The following is an 18615-nucleotide window of genomic DNA, read 5'->3' as shown; positions in this document are numbered from 1 at the left end:
CTACACGCGACCTTGTAGATGCCACTTGTAGTTGACTTCCACTCGCTCGATCGTATGATGGTCCGTGCTGCTAGCGGGGTAACAGCGGTGCGGGAGAATTATTCTTGCTGATATATCAGCTGCGTATCGAATCACTGGCGGGGTAGCCTGCCCCTACCAGTGTGCAGATGTTTCTGCCGATATATAACAGTCTATTGTTATTGCGCAGCACGAGAACTAATCGACAAAAAAACACCCGTACGATAACTCGTGTATTGTTATTTTGCGAACTCAAACGGAGATAAACAATTTGCGTCTAATCGAGACGAAAGCAAAACAACGAATGAGCCGCTCTATTTCCTCATCAATAAAATTGAGCTCAACATCTAATCTCAGCACAATCGGTTTATGATGTCTGTCCATGGTCAGTAAGGGTCTCGGTGGTTCAAAAGTATCTGCACAAGCTGCACTATTGGTAAAAACCAAATCGAGCAGCCTGCCATTGTCATTAACAAAGCGGTTCTGTTGCTGCAATCCAGTGAGCAACATACATTCTACCAGTGTCAATTCAGGCTCGGTCGAAGCATTTGTCGGTAAATAGCAGTGTAAGTCGTCGTCATATAGCCAGCATAAATTTGGCAGATTATAATCACCCAGCACAAATATTCTATCATCGTCTTTAGCGAGTGAAGTCAGCTGCGGAATACAAGCCGAGTGTGTCTCATAAAGTACAGGATTTGAGTTTGGAGGTAGGTGAATTGAGCAAACAAAAATCTTGCTATTCACCAGCTCAATGCTAACAGCTGTTTGTTCCAGTGCATCGTCCCCCGTTAGCGTAACAGATGTGCTCTTTAATTCAGATTTCACACCGATCAATACACCACCAGCACGGCGATATTGACTAGTGGCAGTACTACGATCGCAACGGTAAAGGGTATATCTATCAGTAAGCTCTGAGTCGAGAATATCATCCTTCAACCAGGTTTTCGTGAAAACTATCACATCGTTGTCGCACGAAGCGAGAGCGAAGAACAGATCGTTTGTTTTGGTTCGTAGGCCTCTCGTGCTCTGGTAGTAGAGGATAAGCATTCGTTGTGGTGGATATTCGAGCGGGCGGTAATCAGCTGTTGTCGTTCCAAATTGGTCAGTTAGATTTCTGCTTGCTATGGATGTGCTATCGCAATAAGTCGAGTTGCTTATTCGGTTTTCGATAAGAAAGCAGAGTTATCTTTCCAACAATTTCACTAAATATCACCAAAATATGTCGATTTCCAGCTTTCACTGATGCAGGGTTTGACGAAGCAACGAATGTATTATACTCAGCGACAGCGAATTTGGAAAACACGAGAAAAAATTCTATTAGAACGGAGCAAAAAACAAGCTAATCGAATAATTTACCTTCACACACATAATTGTATATAATCGAATCATAAAAAAAATTTCTTTTCAATTTTAAATATAACTTACCTAAAGCAGCAATGTCGTATAGGGATCGTCTAAAAATGCGTAACGCATAGGGAGAGGTAGAGATCTGACAAAACGTCGAATCAGTACTAAAAATTTTGAAGATCTATACAAAGAGCGTTACCTAGAGGAATGAGGGGGTCGAAAATAGTTTTTATTTACGGTACGTAATTAATGGACGTTCCCTTCAGTCCAATATGACGCAACGCAACATTTTTTACCCAAAACGTTGATTTTTGAGCCATAATGTTTCAAGTAAAGTATAGCTGATCTAAAACAGAAATATCGCGAGGGAACGTTTACAAATTATGTAACGCTCAGGAAACGGGAAAGAGTGTTGGGTTGGCAAAGTGTTGCAACCCGTACGGAACATTGAAACAAAAAGCATGGCAAAAGGGGGAAGGAGATCAACAATAATTATTCTTGCGTTATGTTATAAATAAGCGCTTCCTTATTGATTCATAGTAGTCCGTTCAAATGTTACATAACGCAAGCAGGGCTGAGAAATTTTTTTATGCCTGGTTTGCTGAGTATTGGAAACATGCTAGACAAAGTGGTGAGGGTTTTCCAGAAGTCCAATATTTATTCACGTTAAGTTTGAATGGACCCCAATATTACTATTTCAATATTAAGGTTGAGCTGATAGAGATTGACTCTTTTCAAATACTTATTTTTATGAAGTTGAAATCAATACATATATTTTTGTACATACATATATTTTTGTAAGAAAGGTTTTTGTGACGGGGGTTGGTCAAAAAAATTCTACCCATTTATTTAAAAACAACAAGAGATGTATGCAAAATGAACAAAAAAAAATTTTTTTCTGATTCGATTATATATACATATATTTTTGTAAGAAAGGTTTTTTGCGACTTTAAGGGGGTTAGTCAAAAAAAATTCTACTTATTTATTCAAAAACAACAAAATATTTATGCAAAATAAACAAAAAAAAATGTTTTTTTCTGATTCGATTATATATAGGATTCGATTATATATTATGAAAATTTTTCGGAGACTGTATATAATCGAGTCCGACCTGTACCACCCAATATGAGTGTTTCTTTCACCAGAATGACGCTCAAAGGCCAGAAATTGTCTCCATATGCCATTTTGAAATCCAATATGGCGACTTCCGCTTTCTGAAAAACACCCAAAAATGGTCGTTTGCCTCCAATATGAGATGCTTCGATACCTACACAGGAGCTAGAATCGACCACAGACACCATTTTGAATTCTATGATGGTGACTTCCGGTTTCTGGAAAACAGCTAAAAATGACTAAATAACACCAAATTGTCTCCGAATGCCATTTTAAAATCCAGGACGGTGACTTCCGGTTTCTGAAAAAAACCTAAAGTGACCAAATACCACCCAATATGAGTGTTTCTTTAACCAGAATGATGCATAGAGCTAAAAATTAATCTTAGACACCATTTTGAATTGTAAGATGGCAACTTCTGGGAAACAGCCGAATACTACTACATATGATTATTTCCGTAATCGAAATAATGTATCCAGCTTTTCACGCACCATAATGGCGGGTGCTATAATGCGCGATCGTAATTTGTAAACCTCTCTGCTTACGTCAGATTTGTGATTTCTGCAGTTTTGGCAACATCAATGTTGCCAGATTTATTGTTTTCCGTGCGAAATACATGAAGAGTCAAACTGACGTAATAGAGTTGTCAAAAGGGTAGGTAACATATTACGAATTTTTTACTATGGCATCCGCCATTATGGTGCGTAAAAAGTTGGATAGAAGCCAAGCATTGACCCTGGACACCATCTTGAATTCGAAGATGACCACTTTCAGTTTATAGAAAACAACGAAAATAACTGAATTCCACTCAATACGAGTATTTCTGGAATAGAGGTGATGTACTAAAGGCAAAAGTCGAGGATGTTGTCATTTCGATAAAACCAATAATTTCAAACGATATAAACAAATCGCAAGAAATCAATGAATTGCAAATGTTGAAAATTATTAAATTAAACACAAAAACAGGCGGGACGAAGTTTGCCGGGTCAGCTAGTATATTATATGAGGAAAATTTAACGTCAATTTTTTGGAAAATAAAATGCATGATAGACGACCTGATTTTAGGCGGTTACAATTAATTTCCATTCTCTTCCAAAGAAGGATTAAGAAAAATCCTAAATGGAAAAACATCTTTGGAAAAACTTGTCATTAATATGCATGGACAAGATGATGAAATCATTTCTCTTGTCAATTTGTTTCAACATCGCAAGTGTTGAAACTTGAAATTCCATCCACCACTCATGTTATGAAAATATGAAAAGTGGATCATAATCAAAGAAGGTATTGTTTTGATTATGGAGGCAAAAACAATACCTCAGTTATTAAATCGAACGCAAGTTCGAATGTTTTAAGTTTATATTTACAGCAAAAAACTCCAATTCGCGGATGTTTAATCAAAACATGCAACCGAGCGGATTTATGAAAAAGTCAACAACGATTGCATCAGCCGTGCACGGGCACGTTCGCGAGGAAAGAGACGGAAGAGCGGCCCGCTCTCGTGAGAAGACGACGCCGCGGGAGAATTCGGAGTGACCGGAGTAGCGGCGAATACTTAAGCTGGGACTTCAAGGAAGTCCGAGGTCGTTATAGTGATACCCCTCGTGAGGCAGGTGCCTACGTCGTTATAGTGATACCCCTCGTGAGGCAGGTGCCTACGTCGTTATAGTGATACCCCTCGTGAGGCAGGTGCCTACGTCGTTATAGATAGTCCGCGGTTCGTTTAGGTGTTAACTCTTAAGTTTTATTCCGCGAGGCAGAAGTGATGCCCGTTGTTTAAGTTTCGGTTTAGTGTTTAAGTGATTTAATATTTTTTCAACTTAACTGATAGATTAAAAGGTAATTAAAATCGAGCAGATGTAGTGCAGTTAATCAAAGGACATATCACATCCAGCAGTAATAGTGTCTAACCACTCGGTACGTATTCCGCTTCATTGGTGACAGCGCAAAAGAGCCTGAAAAGATAGGCTCAGGTGCGCCGTTTTCTGGCTGGGCCAGTAGTGAAAAAGTAGAAAAAACTTACGTGCTTAAGTGACTTTGACGTATCGGAAAAACAGACCCAAATCAACGAAAGTGAATGCCACGAAACGTGCAAGTCCAATATTTCTAAGGGCTCCTCCTCGAAGTTGGTCGAAACCTAAAAGAACAAATAAAAAGGATTAGAAGAAGAAACAGTGAAAGTGTTAGAGGAACAATAATAACAATCCGAGATCGACTGTTGACCAGTGTTACGCGAATTCAAGTTTTCGAAATCCAATCGCAATAGATCCCACGGACAGGGAGCAGCTCACAGGGCACTGGAACCAGCAACAGGATTCAACCTACAAAAAAAAATGAAAATAAGGTAAGATCAACCCAAGTGGTAACCAGCACAAATAAATTAACCTCCCGCTTTAAGGCCCTAGTTGGAAGACCCTAATTCTATTCTTGGTTCATAATCATAGAAAAATACAATTACTTACCCATCCAACCTCACCGCCATAGCGGACTGTTCACCACACTATTCTGGCACAGAATATTCCACTTTCTGGCACAGAATATTCCACTACTACGACACTACATTCTAATCCGTGGCTAGTCACACGCCACTAAGATAACCTCAGAATTTTTTTTTAATTTAATGAACAAATCAAACTAAAAAAAACCAGGGGTACCGACCCGTACTGCCCATACCGAAACAAATTAAGAATGACGACAATCAATAATGCATAATTGCATTTTTATTAGTCGATTGACACGGTTTCACACATACCAGTGAATCAAGTCCATCGAAAATTTTCCAATTGGAATGGAAACCTAAAAATATATCAACTCACAGTGGGTCAAACACGTGAGTTGATCACATAAAATAACATCAATAAAATACCTTTTCATTCGAGTTCCTCACAACTGGACTCAAAGTAAACAGCGAAACCAAAGATCAGAGGATCTAAGGTTCGAAACAGGAACATTTTTTTTTTTCTCTCTCTCTTTTAGTTTACTAATACATGATCAAATTTTTGTTATTTCACATCATTACATGAATTTAACTTTTACAAAAGATGACAAGTGACAAGATGACAAGATAGATGATGACACAAATATTAATCCACTGATGACAGGCATCATCAATTGTATATGATTAATCACGTCTCCGATACAGCAATAATCGCGGAACGCATATGAGTATGCGATTATTGCGAACAAAAGTGGGAAGAAGAAAACTAAAGCTTCATCATGACCTACGTCAATAATTGCAAAACTTAGTAGCTACGCGAGACCTTGACCGTCAAACAAATGGCACATTGAGCCAGTAATAAAAAAATAAAAGTCCAAAATTAATTTTCACGGTTGAAACACAAACGGCAATAAAGAGTGGTCAAGGCATAATTAGGAACTACGCTTAGAGGGAAAGAAAAAAAAAAAAAAAATAATAATATAATTATCTTTAAATATTAAAGGGAAATGTTTCTTCACAAATGCATAATTTGAGAACAGATAGAAGAAATTGCAAGACTATTGGTGTTGTTTAGTTCGTCTAGAGCCCCGACGGGTTTATAAATAATAATAATAGGGGAATTCCACTAGAAAAGATAATAAAATATTAGCAATAAAATTACAAATTTGACACATACTCATCGGAGCAAAGTCCCATCATGCAACACTCACTATGCAAGTGGTACTCCAGGAGTAGCGACCAAAACGACTTAAGAATTGCATACTAAGCAATTCACGCAGAGCCGCAAGGGGAACACAATTCGAACGAAGCGAAGCACGTCGCACACAATTTAAACAAAGCCGTGGTATGAAAAGACTACACATAGAACAAAAAGGTTCTATACCCAATACCAAGACATATAAAGACATGCACGATTGAAGGCAGTTAGCACGTTCAGCCGATACTGGACTAAATTTAGTACCACAAATACATTAAAATTACTTAATCCCATAAGTATGAAAAGGGGAGAATAGAGCAAAAAGACCCAAACAATCTAAAATTGGAAAAAATTCTCGGTATCCCTACAAATATCTCCTTTCTCTTTTTAAGGTCAAATAATATGCTGCTGGAAGCAGGATTAAATGACCAGATTAGAGGAGATCAAGGAATACGTTGAACGGGAATATAAAAATCTACTCAAAAGCAAAAATAGGGCAAGATCACTTCAAGGAATTCTAACGAAAAAAGAACTCCTGAGGGATCACCTAGAAGAATTCGAATCTTTAGTCCTTAAATATGATAAAAGACTAAAGGACAAAGATTGGAACAAGCTCACAGATGACTTTGAGTTTGTAAAAACCAAAGTAGAGCAATCCATTAGAATATTAGAGGGAACTTCGATAATCCCAGAAAAAGAAAATAAGAGGCAAAGACGAAACTCAGACTATTATATCGAAGTGGTAATTCCTACACAAGGATTAAACCACTCGATATCCCTCGAGGATTCGCAAATTTGGGAAGCGTTACCCTTTACTTCATCATTTAATATATCGGGTGAAGTAAAGAGCTTTCTACAAGACAAGAATCAGATAGATAGAGAGGGAGAAAAGGCATCAGGAGAGGACTATCCGATATCGTCTTCATTTATATTACAAGAAGACGCTTCAAGCCGCTTCAAATTTCCAGATCATATTAGTCTGGAAAGCGAAACAAATCCGGAAAATAAAAACCATACAGAGGATTTTGATTTCGATAACACAAGTTTCATTGAAACTTTAGAGAGGCTTAAAAATAAATATTACAAAGATAATTTTTTCTTCAATAGATTACTAAAGAAGAAAAAAACCAAAATGCCAGCAGAAACAACAAAAATGATGATCGATGCAGCTGCGATCATTCCAATATTCAGTGGAAAGGCGGAAGAACTAGATCCCTTCCTACTACAAGTTGATTATTTTGCAACAGACATCCCGGCAGCAGCTAGTCACACCCCATTATTGAATGTGGTGTACACAAAGCTCAGAGGGGATGCACTCAAACGGCTCAATGATATAAGGGCCGAGAAATGGCCCGAAGTTAGATTAAAAATGGAAAAACTTTTCCAGCCTGAAAAGAACATCGGGGCAATCTTCAAAGAAATCGAAACCCTACACCAGGGTTATTCAGAATCATTTGAGGAGTATAAAACACGAGCCACAAAAATTTACGAAAGTGTGAGAGATATCCTAGGACAGGAGGGAAATGATTCATATGTGTCAACACACCTAAGGAAACACTTCCTAGGGGGCCTGAGAAATCACACTTTGATTTCGGCAGGAAAGTCTCAACGAGATAAATCCTTTATGGACTTGCTCGAATGGCTACAAAAAGAATGTGAGGAGGAAGAAGAACTCCAGGATATCCACAGAAGGACGAAACCGGAGAACTCACCAAATTCTCCTCACAGAAAAAATTATAACAACATGAACAATAACACTCAAGGAGTTGCTTATTTAAATAACAACTTCAGAAGAAACAATAATAACAATTACCGAAACCAGAACAGAGGACACAATCCTCAGGCAAATAATCAAAATCAAAGTTACCAGAACAACTACCAAAACAATGGTAGTAGCAATAATTACAGAAATAATGGTAATAATACAAACTACCAAAATAATGGTAGTAATTACCACGGAAACAGGAATAATAATAATTATCAAAGAAATGATAATAACCATTCCAATTACAGGAACAGTAATAGTTTCCGGGGGAACAATACCGATTTTAGACCACAGAATAACGATTACCGAGGAAATGGCCAAAATAATGGCTTTAACAGAAATGATAACCGCGGTAATTATCAAAACGGTCATAATTCAAATTATAGGAATAATGACCGAAACAATGATACCAATAATAACAACAGAAACAATGGTAGAAATTCCTACGAAGGAAGACCCTTTCAGGGAAACCAACCTAGGAACCACCAAGGCCAATATGGTAATAACAGGGATTACAGAAGAGATGGGTCAAAAAAACTAAAAAGGAGGGATTCAATAAACCAAAGGTTGACGGAATCCCAATTTAAAAGCTGCCTTTTTACATCATCAAAACCAAGAACACAAAAACTAAAAAACAAAGAGACTATAAATAAAACAACAGAAATTAAGTTTCCAATAAAAGAGACCCACGATCAGAGGTTTAGTCTAATACTAAATACACTCGAAAGATCGAATGAGTATACTGATTATCTACTAGATACAGGTGCTCAACCAAATATAATATCATTAAGAAGAGCTAGAAAAGTCGGTGCTGTATATATAGATAAATCCGACAGATCAGAAATCAAGGGAGTGACCAATAGTGAAGCATTGAATTCCATTGGCTCTACTTGGATAAACCTAAAGATATTAGAACATGTAATCCCGACAAAATTCTACGTGATTGACGAATTATCAATTCCAGCAATACTTGGAGCAAAATTCATGAAAAGCCATATTGATTCGATTGGAGGTAACTTTAAATATGTTATCTTCAAATTGAACATTCCAAAGAAATCAATTGAAGATAAAGACAAGGTTGATATTAAAGTATCGAAGATTACCAATAATAATTCTAGAAAACCCGAACAAATATTCATAGCAAATTATCAGGATGAAGCTATATTATCTAACGGTGAATCTGAAGATGAATACTTCGAAGATGATTACACCAGTGAATATTTAGAAAGTTCAGATGATCATGGAGAAAATAATTCAAGCTACTTTAATAGTTTAAAACCTGAAATAGGCTCTGCCGACAATGGAGATGAAGATTACTTCGAAATATCTTCCGCGAACGAAGAGGAACCAATTACAGAACCCGATAACGAATTTAAAATGGAAGATTTGGATTCCAATCAAGATTATAGCTTATTGGAGAACAAAGGAATTACACAAGCAAGAGGAGGAGAAAGAGTGAAAAAGGTTTTGGATAGCCTGAAACTCCAACATCTCGAAAAAAATACATTTTTTGAAATGAAAAATATAATGGCAGAATATAGTGATATATTCTGCCTAAAAGGGGATAAGTTGACTATCACAGATGCAGCAATGCACGAGATAGAGACAACAACCAATGTCCCTATAAATAAGAGGCAGTATAGATTCCCAGAATCTACAAAAAAACAAATTAATGAAGAAATAGACGAAATGCATCGCCAAGGCATAATAAGGCCTAGCAAAAGTCCATGGAATGCACCAGTTTTGTGCATACCTAAGAAGGATTTAGATGCGGAAGGGAACAAAAAGTACAGAATTGTAGTAGACTTTAGAGCTCTCAATTTGGTTACTAAACCATTTGTTTACCCCATTCCCCTAATAGATGAGATGTTAGATACTATAGGGGATAGTAAATATTTTTCTACATTGGATTTGAAATCAGGATTTTATCAAGTTCCGATTGATCCAAGAGATGCGGCGAAAACAGCATTCTCAACCCCGAATGGACATTATGAATATACGAGAATGCCCATGGGACTAAGAAATAGCCCATCAACTTTTCAAAAATTAATGAACTCAGTGCTATATGAATTGCCAGACATAAGGGCTCGGGTCTATCTTGACGACATTTTAATATACGGAAGAAGCATAAAAGAACACAACGAAAATCTGATCAGAGTGTTGAGAGCTCTGAGAAGACATAACTTGAAAGTGGAACCCTCAAAATGTCAAATATTAAAAACAAAGATAAATTATTTAGGACACACTATTGACGAACACGGTATACGTCCTATGAAAGATAATATTGAAGCTGTAAGGGATATGCCAGTTCCAAAGACAGTAAAAGGAGTGCGCTCATTCTTGGGAACAGTGAATTTTTATGGAAAATTCATCCCAAAAATAGCGGAAACTCGAAAACCTTTGAATGATTTATTAAAGAAAAATGTTCGTTTCAAATGGTCAGACGAATGCCAAAGTGCATTTGAGAAATTGAGAAATTTTCTAACATCGGATACTCTTTTGGTAAGACCAAAGTATAACGATACCTTTGTGTTAACTACGGATGCGAGTGACTACGCAATTGGAGCAGTCCTCTCAAATGAAAAAACACCAAATCGACCCATAGCCTACGCTAGTAGAGGCTTAGTAGGGGCCGAAATAAGGTATCACGTAATCGAGAAGGAATTACTTGCCATTGTTTGGGCAGTAAATCGATTCAAGCACTATATATATAATCAAAAATTCATCGTTTATACAGATCACAGACCTTTAGTTTCTCTGTGGAATCTGAAAGAAACATCTCACACCTTAACTAGGTTGAGATTGAAATTGCAAGGTCTGGAAATGGACATACGATATAAACAAGGACGAGAAAATATAGTAGCCGACTTTTTGTCAAGACTTCAACATGAAAATGTTGAAAAGGCCAACGACACTAACGAAAATACGGTCGCTGTGTTGACTCGTCAACAAAAACGACAACAGGATTTACTCATAAATGATGATGAGAATTCCGATGATGTCCCTGAAGATGAAATCTCCAAGATATTAAACTCTGACATTTCGGACAACGAAAAAGTTACCTTAAACGACACAAATGACGCCTTAAAAGACGCAACATATCTATCAGCGGAGGACTTCAAAATCGCTCTGAAACAGGAATTGATTGATGAATCAAAAGTGGTTATTACAAAAACTATTAAAGATGAAAAATCATGCGACGCAAGATTTGTCATCCTAAATAGCAAAACTGCTTTCAATGAGTTAACATCTTTATATGATTACCCTCACGGTATCAAAGATTGGGTCAAAGATAACCTTTTGACACATCCTTCAAATAAGGTAGCAGGAATATTACTCGAAGGGAAGAACAACTCCCTAATGAATTTTGACAATTTTATTGATTTAATGTTAACATATTTCAATAACTGCCCGGATTTCATTCTAAACGCAAAGACAATTCACATGATCTCGTTTAGAAAGATAAAGCAATATCAGATTTTACAAATAGTAAAATATATTGCGTGGAAATTGGATATCAACATCATTTTATACAACGCAGACAGTGAACGAACTATAGTAAACAAGGACGAAATTCAAACAGTTTTGCATGAATTCCACGATGCGCCTCTTGGTGGACACGTAGGAGCAAAACGAATGCATCAACGAATAGGCACACTTTTTGTATGGCCTAACATGAGAAGAGACATTGAGAATTATGTAAAACAATGTGACTCATGTCAGAAGAACAAGATTTGGAGCCATAACAAAATCCCAATGAAGATAACAACTACGTCATCAGAACCATTTGAGAAGGTTTTTATAGACATAGTTGTCTTACCAGAATCCGATTTTGGTAATAAATATGGACTTGTCATGCAAGACGACCTAACCAGATTCTTGGTAGTAGCACCAATGGAGAATCAAGAATCAGAAACAGTCGCCAGGACATTTATAGAACATTACATTTGTAAATTTGGAACACCTGCTGAATTAGTATCAGATCAAGGTTCAAATTTTATGAGTGAGGTGTTCAAACATATTTGTAAAATTTTGAAAATAAAGAAAATCAACACAAGCGCGTATCATCCTCAAGCCAATTTAGTTGAGAGATCAAATCGTGAATTAAAAACATACCTGCGTCAGTACGTAGTAGGCAACCCACATGTATGGGACCAACATCTGCCATACTTTACGTTCGAGTACAACACGACGATTAACTCTTCGACAAAGTACTCTCCGTTCGAACTTGTATATGGACGATTAGCTAGATTACCAGCATCCATATATAACCAAAGGGAAAATGGTCTAAATTACGAAAGCTACTCAAAAGAGATGAGGTCTGTGTTCAAAAACATTCACTCAAAAGCTAAAGAAAACCTAATTCTGTCAAAAGAAAAGCGCAAAGAGCTCTATGACAGAAAAGCAAACGATTGGCAACCTATGTGGGGAGATCTGGTCTTAGTACATGCCAACCCCATGGGAGTAGGGCAGAAACTCCAGAGCTATTGGAGAGGCCCTTATGAAATCGTAGATTTGCCCAGTGAGCAAACCACGGTAATCAAAAACGGCAACAAACTAGAGAAGATCCACAATAATCGCCTAAGAAAATACCATAATTAAAAGAATGAAATGAAAAAAAAAAAAAAAAAAAAAAAAAAAAAAAAAAAAAAAAAAAAAACATTGAATGAAGCATAAAAACACTCAAAGTTCACTACCTCTTCGTTTTATTTTTGGGGTGTCCGGATTTAAAACACATCAACATTTTGGTTGTAAATCCGGACAGTGCAAACAGGAAAAGGACGCCGTTTGACAGTGCGTTTATGTTTCGATTTATCTAAATTTTATCTCACGGCTTACTATGGTATTTATGATGTTTGAACGATCTTTCACATAAAAAAAAAGCTCCTGTATAACATTGCATCTCATAAATTGCATAAATTACCATCTAATTGAGAAGTATTGATGAAGGTGTCCGGATATTGGTACCGTCCGGATTGTGATTCATCACGGTACAGCTCGGCGACTGATCGTCAGCCCTACTGATTTTTGCGAACGAAGTGGAAATAACAAACACAAAAAAAAAAAAAAAAAAAAAAAAAAAAAAAAAAAAAAAAAAAAAAAAAAAAGGGGGGTAAAACCCACAACGAAAGACGAATTATTAATCAATAAAGGATGTGATATTACATTTGTTAACATAAAGATTAACAAAGAAAGTTTTACAAAAATATTAGTATATTATCAAAAAAAAAAAAAAATTATTATTACGTACATAATATTTAAGTCTATTACATAAAAATGTCTCTCAATGAATAAATGTCTACGTCTAATGGCCTATGATCCCTGACCAGAATTGGTCAGGCTTTTTGCAAACAGAAAAAAAAAAAAAAAAAAAAAAGAAAAAAAAAAAAAAAAAAATCAGCCAATATCAAAATATTTTCTTTTCTCCTCGATTACAGGAGCATTTTTCTTCTCGTTAACCTATTCTGGTTAACGAATGGTGGATTCATTTTAGAGGAACAACACGAGCCGTTGATAAGAATGGGCACATACGTGTTGAAGGTAAGATTCCCGGTATTAGGATTAGAAGAAGGAGGGAAGGCCTTATTAAAATCTAAGGCAGATTATAATTATACTTGTGTATTATTACAAAAAATAATAAAAAATACACATTGTAATGTCATGCTGAGTGATTTAGAAATGGCATTCAACAAAAGCATGGATATGAATAAGTTCATAAAAGAATTTTTTCCATCCCGAAGAACTCGTGGTTTTATAACAGCCATTGGAGGTATGGATTCTGATGATAGAATTCGGGTGGATATAAATCTGGACAAATTAAGAAGGAACGAGGAATCCTTGGTCTTATCACTAGATCATCAAACTGCGACAATTGATGCTATGTACAAATTTGTAGACAGCTCAATGTTGCATATAGATGATAAGATGAAAAACGTGATGAATACGTTCAACACATTAGGGAAACTGGTCCAAGACGACTTAAGTTTCGCTAGTACATATAAAAAGGCACTACAACTTGAGTCGGAATTAATTGAAATTGGATTTAGAATTCAATCTTTAATAAATGACTTAAATAAACAACAGAATATTATACTACAAGTCTTGCTTAATAAAGACAATAGTATAACATGGTTTATTCAATTACTAGAGCCAGCAATTTTGTTGCAAATATTAAAAGAGGCTGAAAGTAAGATCAAAGGGGGCCTCGAATTTCCAAGAAGACAAAATAGCGGAATATTGTCAGAGATTTTGAGAATAACGGATGTATCCTTTAAAACGGAGAACAACCAAATGTTGTCAATTGACCTGAAGATACCGTTAGTTTCAAAGAGGAAATTCAAAGCATTTAAGGGAAGTTTTATTCCACAAATAAATGGAACTATTATCATGACCATTAATTTGGATCGGAATATAATAATTGAGGAAATTGATAGCTATTGGGGATTCCTATTAACGGAAACTCAATACGAAAACTGCAAAATATACATGAATTTTAGAATTTGTGAATTAAAACTGAAGGAGGAAAATTTAACTTCAGAAAACGAGTGCCTATTGAATCTCAGATTCAGAAATTCAACAGAAAATTGTAAGATTAAACTTCTGAGAGTCAATCACGACGCTTGGTTTGAAACCGAGGAGTCAAATGTTTGGGAGTATGTAACCCCACAAGAAGTTGAAGTAAATATTTTCCATGGAGAAAATAAAACAAAATTGATTGTTAGGGGTACAGGTCGAATGAGGCTAACCCCAAACATGAGGATTCAAACAAATAACACAAAAATTTGGTATTCAGATACTACAGTATCGGATAACAAAGCATTAGTAAACACAATGAACTACAAAATAATGAATTTTACGTGGGAAGAAAGTACAATGCATTTGATCCCAACATTGAGTGGAAATTTCTCTAAAGTTTCATTCTATGATCGAAAGAAGCTTTTTGATTTAGGAATCGATGTTGAAGTTCTCAAAAAGCAAAGACCCTTCCTAGAAAATTTAATTTATTCTCCACTTTCATCAGGCTGGACTATAGCTAGTATAGGGACTGGAGCAATAATTATGTTGGCAACGTTGATAGTACTTTTTATTTGTTGCTTTAAAGGGCAGATTTCTTGCCCACAAAACAAAAAGTACGTCTCTTCATATTCCAAGGAAAGGAAGTCGAAACCTTTTAAACAAAGGAATCCAAAGGTTTCAATTCTAAAAAAACCTCGTTCATCACCTCCAAAGATACCGTTGAGAGGACAAAAGATTACCCATTTAGGGCCATTGATCGACCCACGGGAACCGAATTCAGACGCTGAGATGCTTAAAAGGATGAAAGATATTTTCGCCAATCCAAATTTAGAACATAATGGAGAAATCATGCTCATGCGTGAATTAAATCCACAAGCGAATTTACCAGCAATTCAAAAATTAGAAGAAGAATATATGGAACCAGATATATTTCAAACCTCAACAGGAATAACAAATGAAAGCGATATCCAGGGGATATCAGAAAATAAGACAATTATAAAAACACAAACTAGAAGACCACCAGTCAGAATTCGGTGGTAGAAAAAGTTGATACAGAGCGACAACCTACAGCTAATTATAACATAATGCGTTCGCCAATAACAACAAAAAAGCATTTGAATGAACCGAAGAGCTGGAAATCCAGGATAAGTAAATGTCTTGTCAAAGATTGTCAAAAATGTCTGCACGTAATAATGTCAAATAGATGAGCACTATAAAAGAATTAAAAGGGGAAGAGGAAACATACCTCCCATAAATAACGCGAAAGAGTAAAACTTTGATTAATTAAATCGGAAGAGACCCCACATTATTTGAAAGAAGGGCCTTTCAAATGAAAATAGAAGAAATGAAATATTGACCTAGAGCGGATAAAAGTTTCCCTCGTTACAATCAGTATCCCATGGGAAATGTTAAATGAGATCGTATTTACCGTTCGACAATAGTAAAATTGAACATTGTCGATAAACTGAATTTTTTTTTTTTACGATTTTTTATGTTTGAATGGATAGTGAATTATTGGACAAGGGAACACTACCTAGAATGACTGTGATTTGAATGAAATAACAAGGGAGTAGTGACCCAGAATGGTAGTTATTGAGTATACGAATTGTTAATTATATTAAAAAAAATATTATTATGTGAAATCGAATAATACTTAATTTTCGGAAATTTTAGAAGACAAACATCGTTAAGGGAAACAGTAGAGACAAAAAGGTTGAAACCAAGGTCAAAATAAAAGGGAATTACTAAGGGCAAAATGCTCACAAAAAAAAAAAAAAAAAAAAAAAGAAGTTTTATGAAATGCTCAAATGAAAAAAAGAGAAATGTCATCAATTACAAAGGACATATTATTACGAAAAAAAAAAAAAAAAAAAAAAAAAAAAAAAAAAAAAAAAAAAAACAGCAATGTATTAAGAATATATTTTACTCATTTCTTTTTGCAGACAGAGCAAATGAGATACGAACAGGCCTATAGCCTAGGAAATTGAGGTAAATATATATAGAAATAAAAATAAGAATTTAAATCCTGTTTGTAGTAGTCAACAAATACTTTTGACACTACGTAAAATGTATGCCAAGAAACATTTAAACAAACGAAGAGGACGAAAACATAGTGTAACGCCTCAAATTACAAATATGGAAAGACCGAAAAGACACGAAAATTATGAGATACCACAAAGATTAAAAATTTTGTTGGAAAGACCAACAGTATCTCCGGAAGAACAGATAAGACATTCCTGGAATAAGGAAGACTGTTCTGAAAACATATTTGTAGAAACTAATGGTCTCACAGCCCATCGAACTTATGCAAGAAACAATACTGATTGCATAAGAGGTAAAGTTGGGTTCACAAAAGGTCTCCATGTATGGGAAATAACATGGCCTAGTGAACAGAGGGGGACACATGCATACGTTGGAATAGCAACGTCTGATGCAACCCTACAATGCATGGGTTATCAAAGTCTATTAGGACTAGATAGCAATTCTTGGGGCTTTGACATAAACAGGGGCATGACGCTTCATGATTCAATCATTGACACGTACCCGAAAAAACAAAATGGTAGAGAACGAAAATCTTTTGAAAAGTTCAAAATAAAGTTCGAGACTATTAAAGTGATACTGGATATGGATAAAGGCACACTGAGCTTTTTAGCCAATGGCCAATACTTTGGAGAAGCCTTCGAGGGTCTCCAAAATAAGACACTATACCCAATAATTTCAACAGTTTGGGGCAGAAGTGAGGTAAAAATGGAATATTTAGGTGGTTTAGAGTCTAAACCAATTACCTTACAGGAATTGTGCAAATACACAATCTGTAAAGGAATGTGTTCAATACATTTCAAAGAAAATGTCAAACTTTTCCAATTACCAAAGTCAATAGAGAACTATTTGTGCCTTCAAGGAAAGGACTTTTGGAAAAGGAGTCTGAACACAGACAGAAAACATGAATGCACAAATTATTGTGTCACACATAACACGACTGGGCTCCGAGTAAAAGACGTGTGAAAAAAAAAAAAAAAAAATTATGGATTTACACACATCTGTCAGCATATTTTTTTTTTAGATATATAACTATGTAGTATGATAGAGTTTAATTTTAATAGTATATAATTATTTTTGGGATTATTCTACATTTTATTATACAATTATTTAATAGAAAACAAAATGAGTATATTTACAGATTAATCCTGCCTAAAACCTCAAATCAGGGGGGGTTTTAGGTCAACAGCAATTTACCAGGCGATCCACAGAAGACGAGAAGGAAGATAAACCAGAATGGTGAATAGAAGGAAGGTAAAACAGAATGATGGTATGGTGAGTGTAGATTGCTGCTATACGGTAATGCAAGTGTAATTTTGGGTTATCCTTTTCGGTATTAAATACTTGCATTGCTGTAGACCTGTTTTTTTTTTTTTCTTTCCAATATTTTTACTTTTAATTTGGTATAAGATTTTTTGGCTTAATTATTGACAAGAGGGGTGAATTATCATGAATTCTCAAAATTATATATTTGTGAGAAAAATATTTTTCTTGACTCTATATTTTGAGTAAGAAAATGGAAATATTAAAATTAAAATTGTTTTCATTATTAATAAATATTAAAGACATATATGCTTAAATGGGAAAACATGAAAAAGGTATCAAATTGGGAAGAAGTTGACAATAGGAGAGAGTAAAAAAAAAAAAAAAAAAAAAAAAAAAAAAAAAAAAAAAAAAAAATTATTATAATATAAATAAAATACACTAAAATTAAAAGTAAAGTAACATACAATTTAAAATATTCAGAGCGTAAAGATAGGGATATAAAGTTAGGAACTAAGACTAGGGTCAGACAGTAGGAGAACGATAAAAGGATCAGTACTCACCGAACGGACGGCGGAGATAAAAGACGGATGGAGAGAGATGAATCTAGAACGGATTCAGTAAATATATATTTGACTGAATCAGAAATTAATATAGCAGTTGAATAAAACGGAAGAGAAAAGCAGTCTTTCATCATCAATCAAGAAAGATGTTTAAGGAGATAAGACTATTCTATCAGCTAGGAGAAGCCGGATAAGTCATTATATACACACACTTTACACCACTTGCAATGGGATAGACCTGAAGAGCAGGATCGATGAAAACGGGTTTATGTCTTCAGGGAACAGGAAGAATCCCAAATTTATCGGCAGGATTATAAGTGTAGAGAAACACCAGATCAAGTCTTAGGACTACGTG

The 18615-nt window shown here is 35.4% G+C and overlaps 1 protein-coding gene and 1 long non-coding RNA gene across 4 annotated transcripts; one reads left to right on the top strand and one right to left on the bottom strand.

Moving 5' to 3' along the window:
- Positions 1-4098: 4098 nt before the first annotated feature.
- Positions 4099-5440, bottom strand: LOC129721981 (uncharacterized). Of its 3 annotated transcripts, XR_008727534.1 has the most exons (4): positions 4941-5439; positions 4681-4799; positions 4502-4615; positions 4099-4433 (listed from the first exon to the last, which is right to left on the bottom strand). It is a non-coding gene; the product is annotated as an uncharacterized LOC129721981 (long non-coding RNA). The 3 variants fall into 3 exon arrangements; XR_008727532.1 differs by having other exon boundaries at positions 4502-4799; positions 4941-5440; XR_008727533.1 differs by having other exon boundaries at positions 4099-4615; positions 4941-5435.
- Positions 5441-13316: 7876 nt separating this feature from the next.
- Positions 13317-18062, top strand: LOC129722676 (protein gustavus-like). The gene is made up of 2 exons (XM_055676325.1): positions 13317-13419; positions 16338-18062. Exon 2 carries the CDS (start codon positions 16462-16464, stop codon positions 17398-17400), a length of 939 nt encoding a protein of 312 aa, XP_055532300.1. The 5' UTR covers positions 13317-13419; positions 16338-16461; the 3' UTR covers positions 17401-18062.
- The last annotated feature ends 553 nt before the right edge of the window (positions 18063-18615 follow it).

This window comes from Wyeomyia smithii, chromosome 2 (assembly GCF_029784165.1).
Source record: "Wyeomyia smithii strain HCP4-BCI-WySm-NY-G18 chromosome 2, ASM2978416v1, whole genome shotgun sequence".
Classification (NCBI taxonomy): domain Eukaryota; kingdom Metazoa; phylum Arthropoda; class Insecta; order Diptera; family Culicidae; genus Wyeomyia; species Wyeomyia smithii.
Note: the sequence above shows the minus strand (reverse complement) of the source record. Positions and strands in the feature narration are given on the sequence as shown.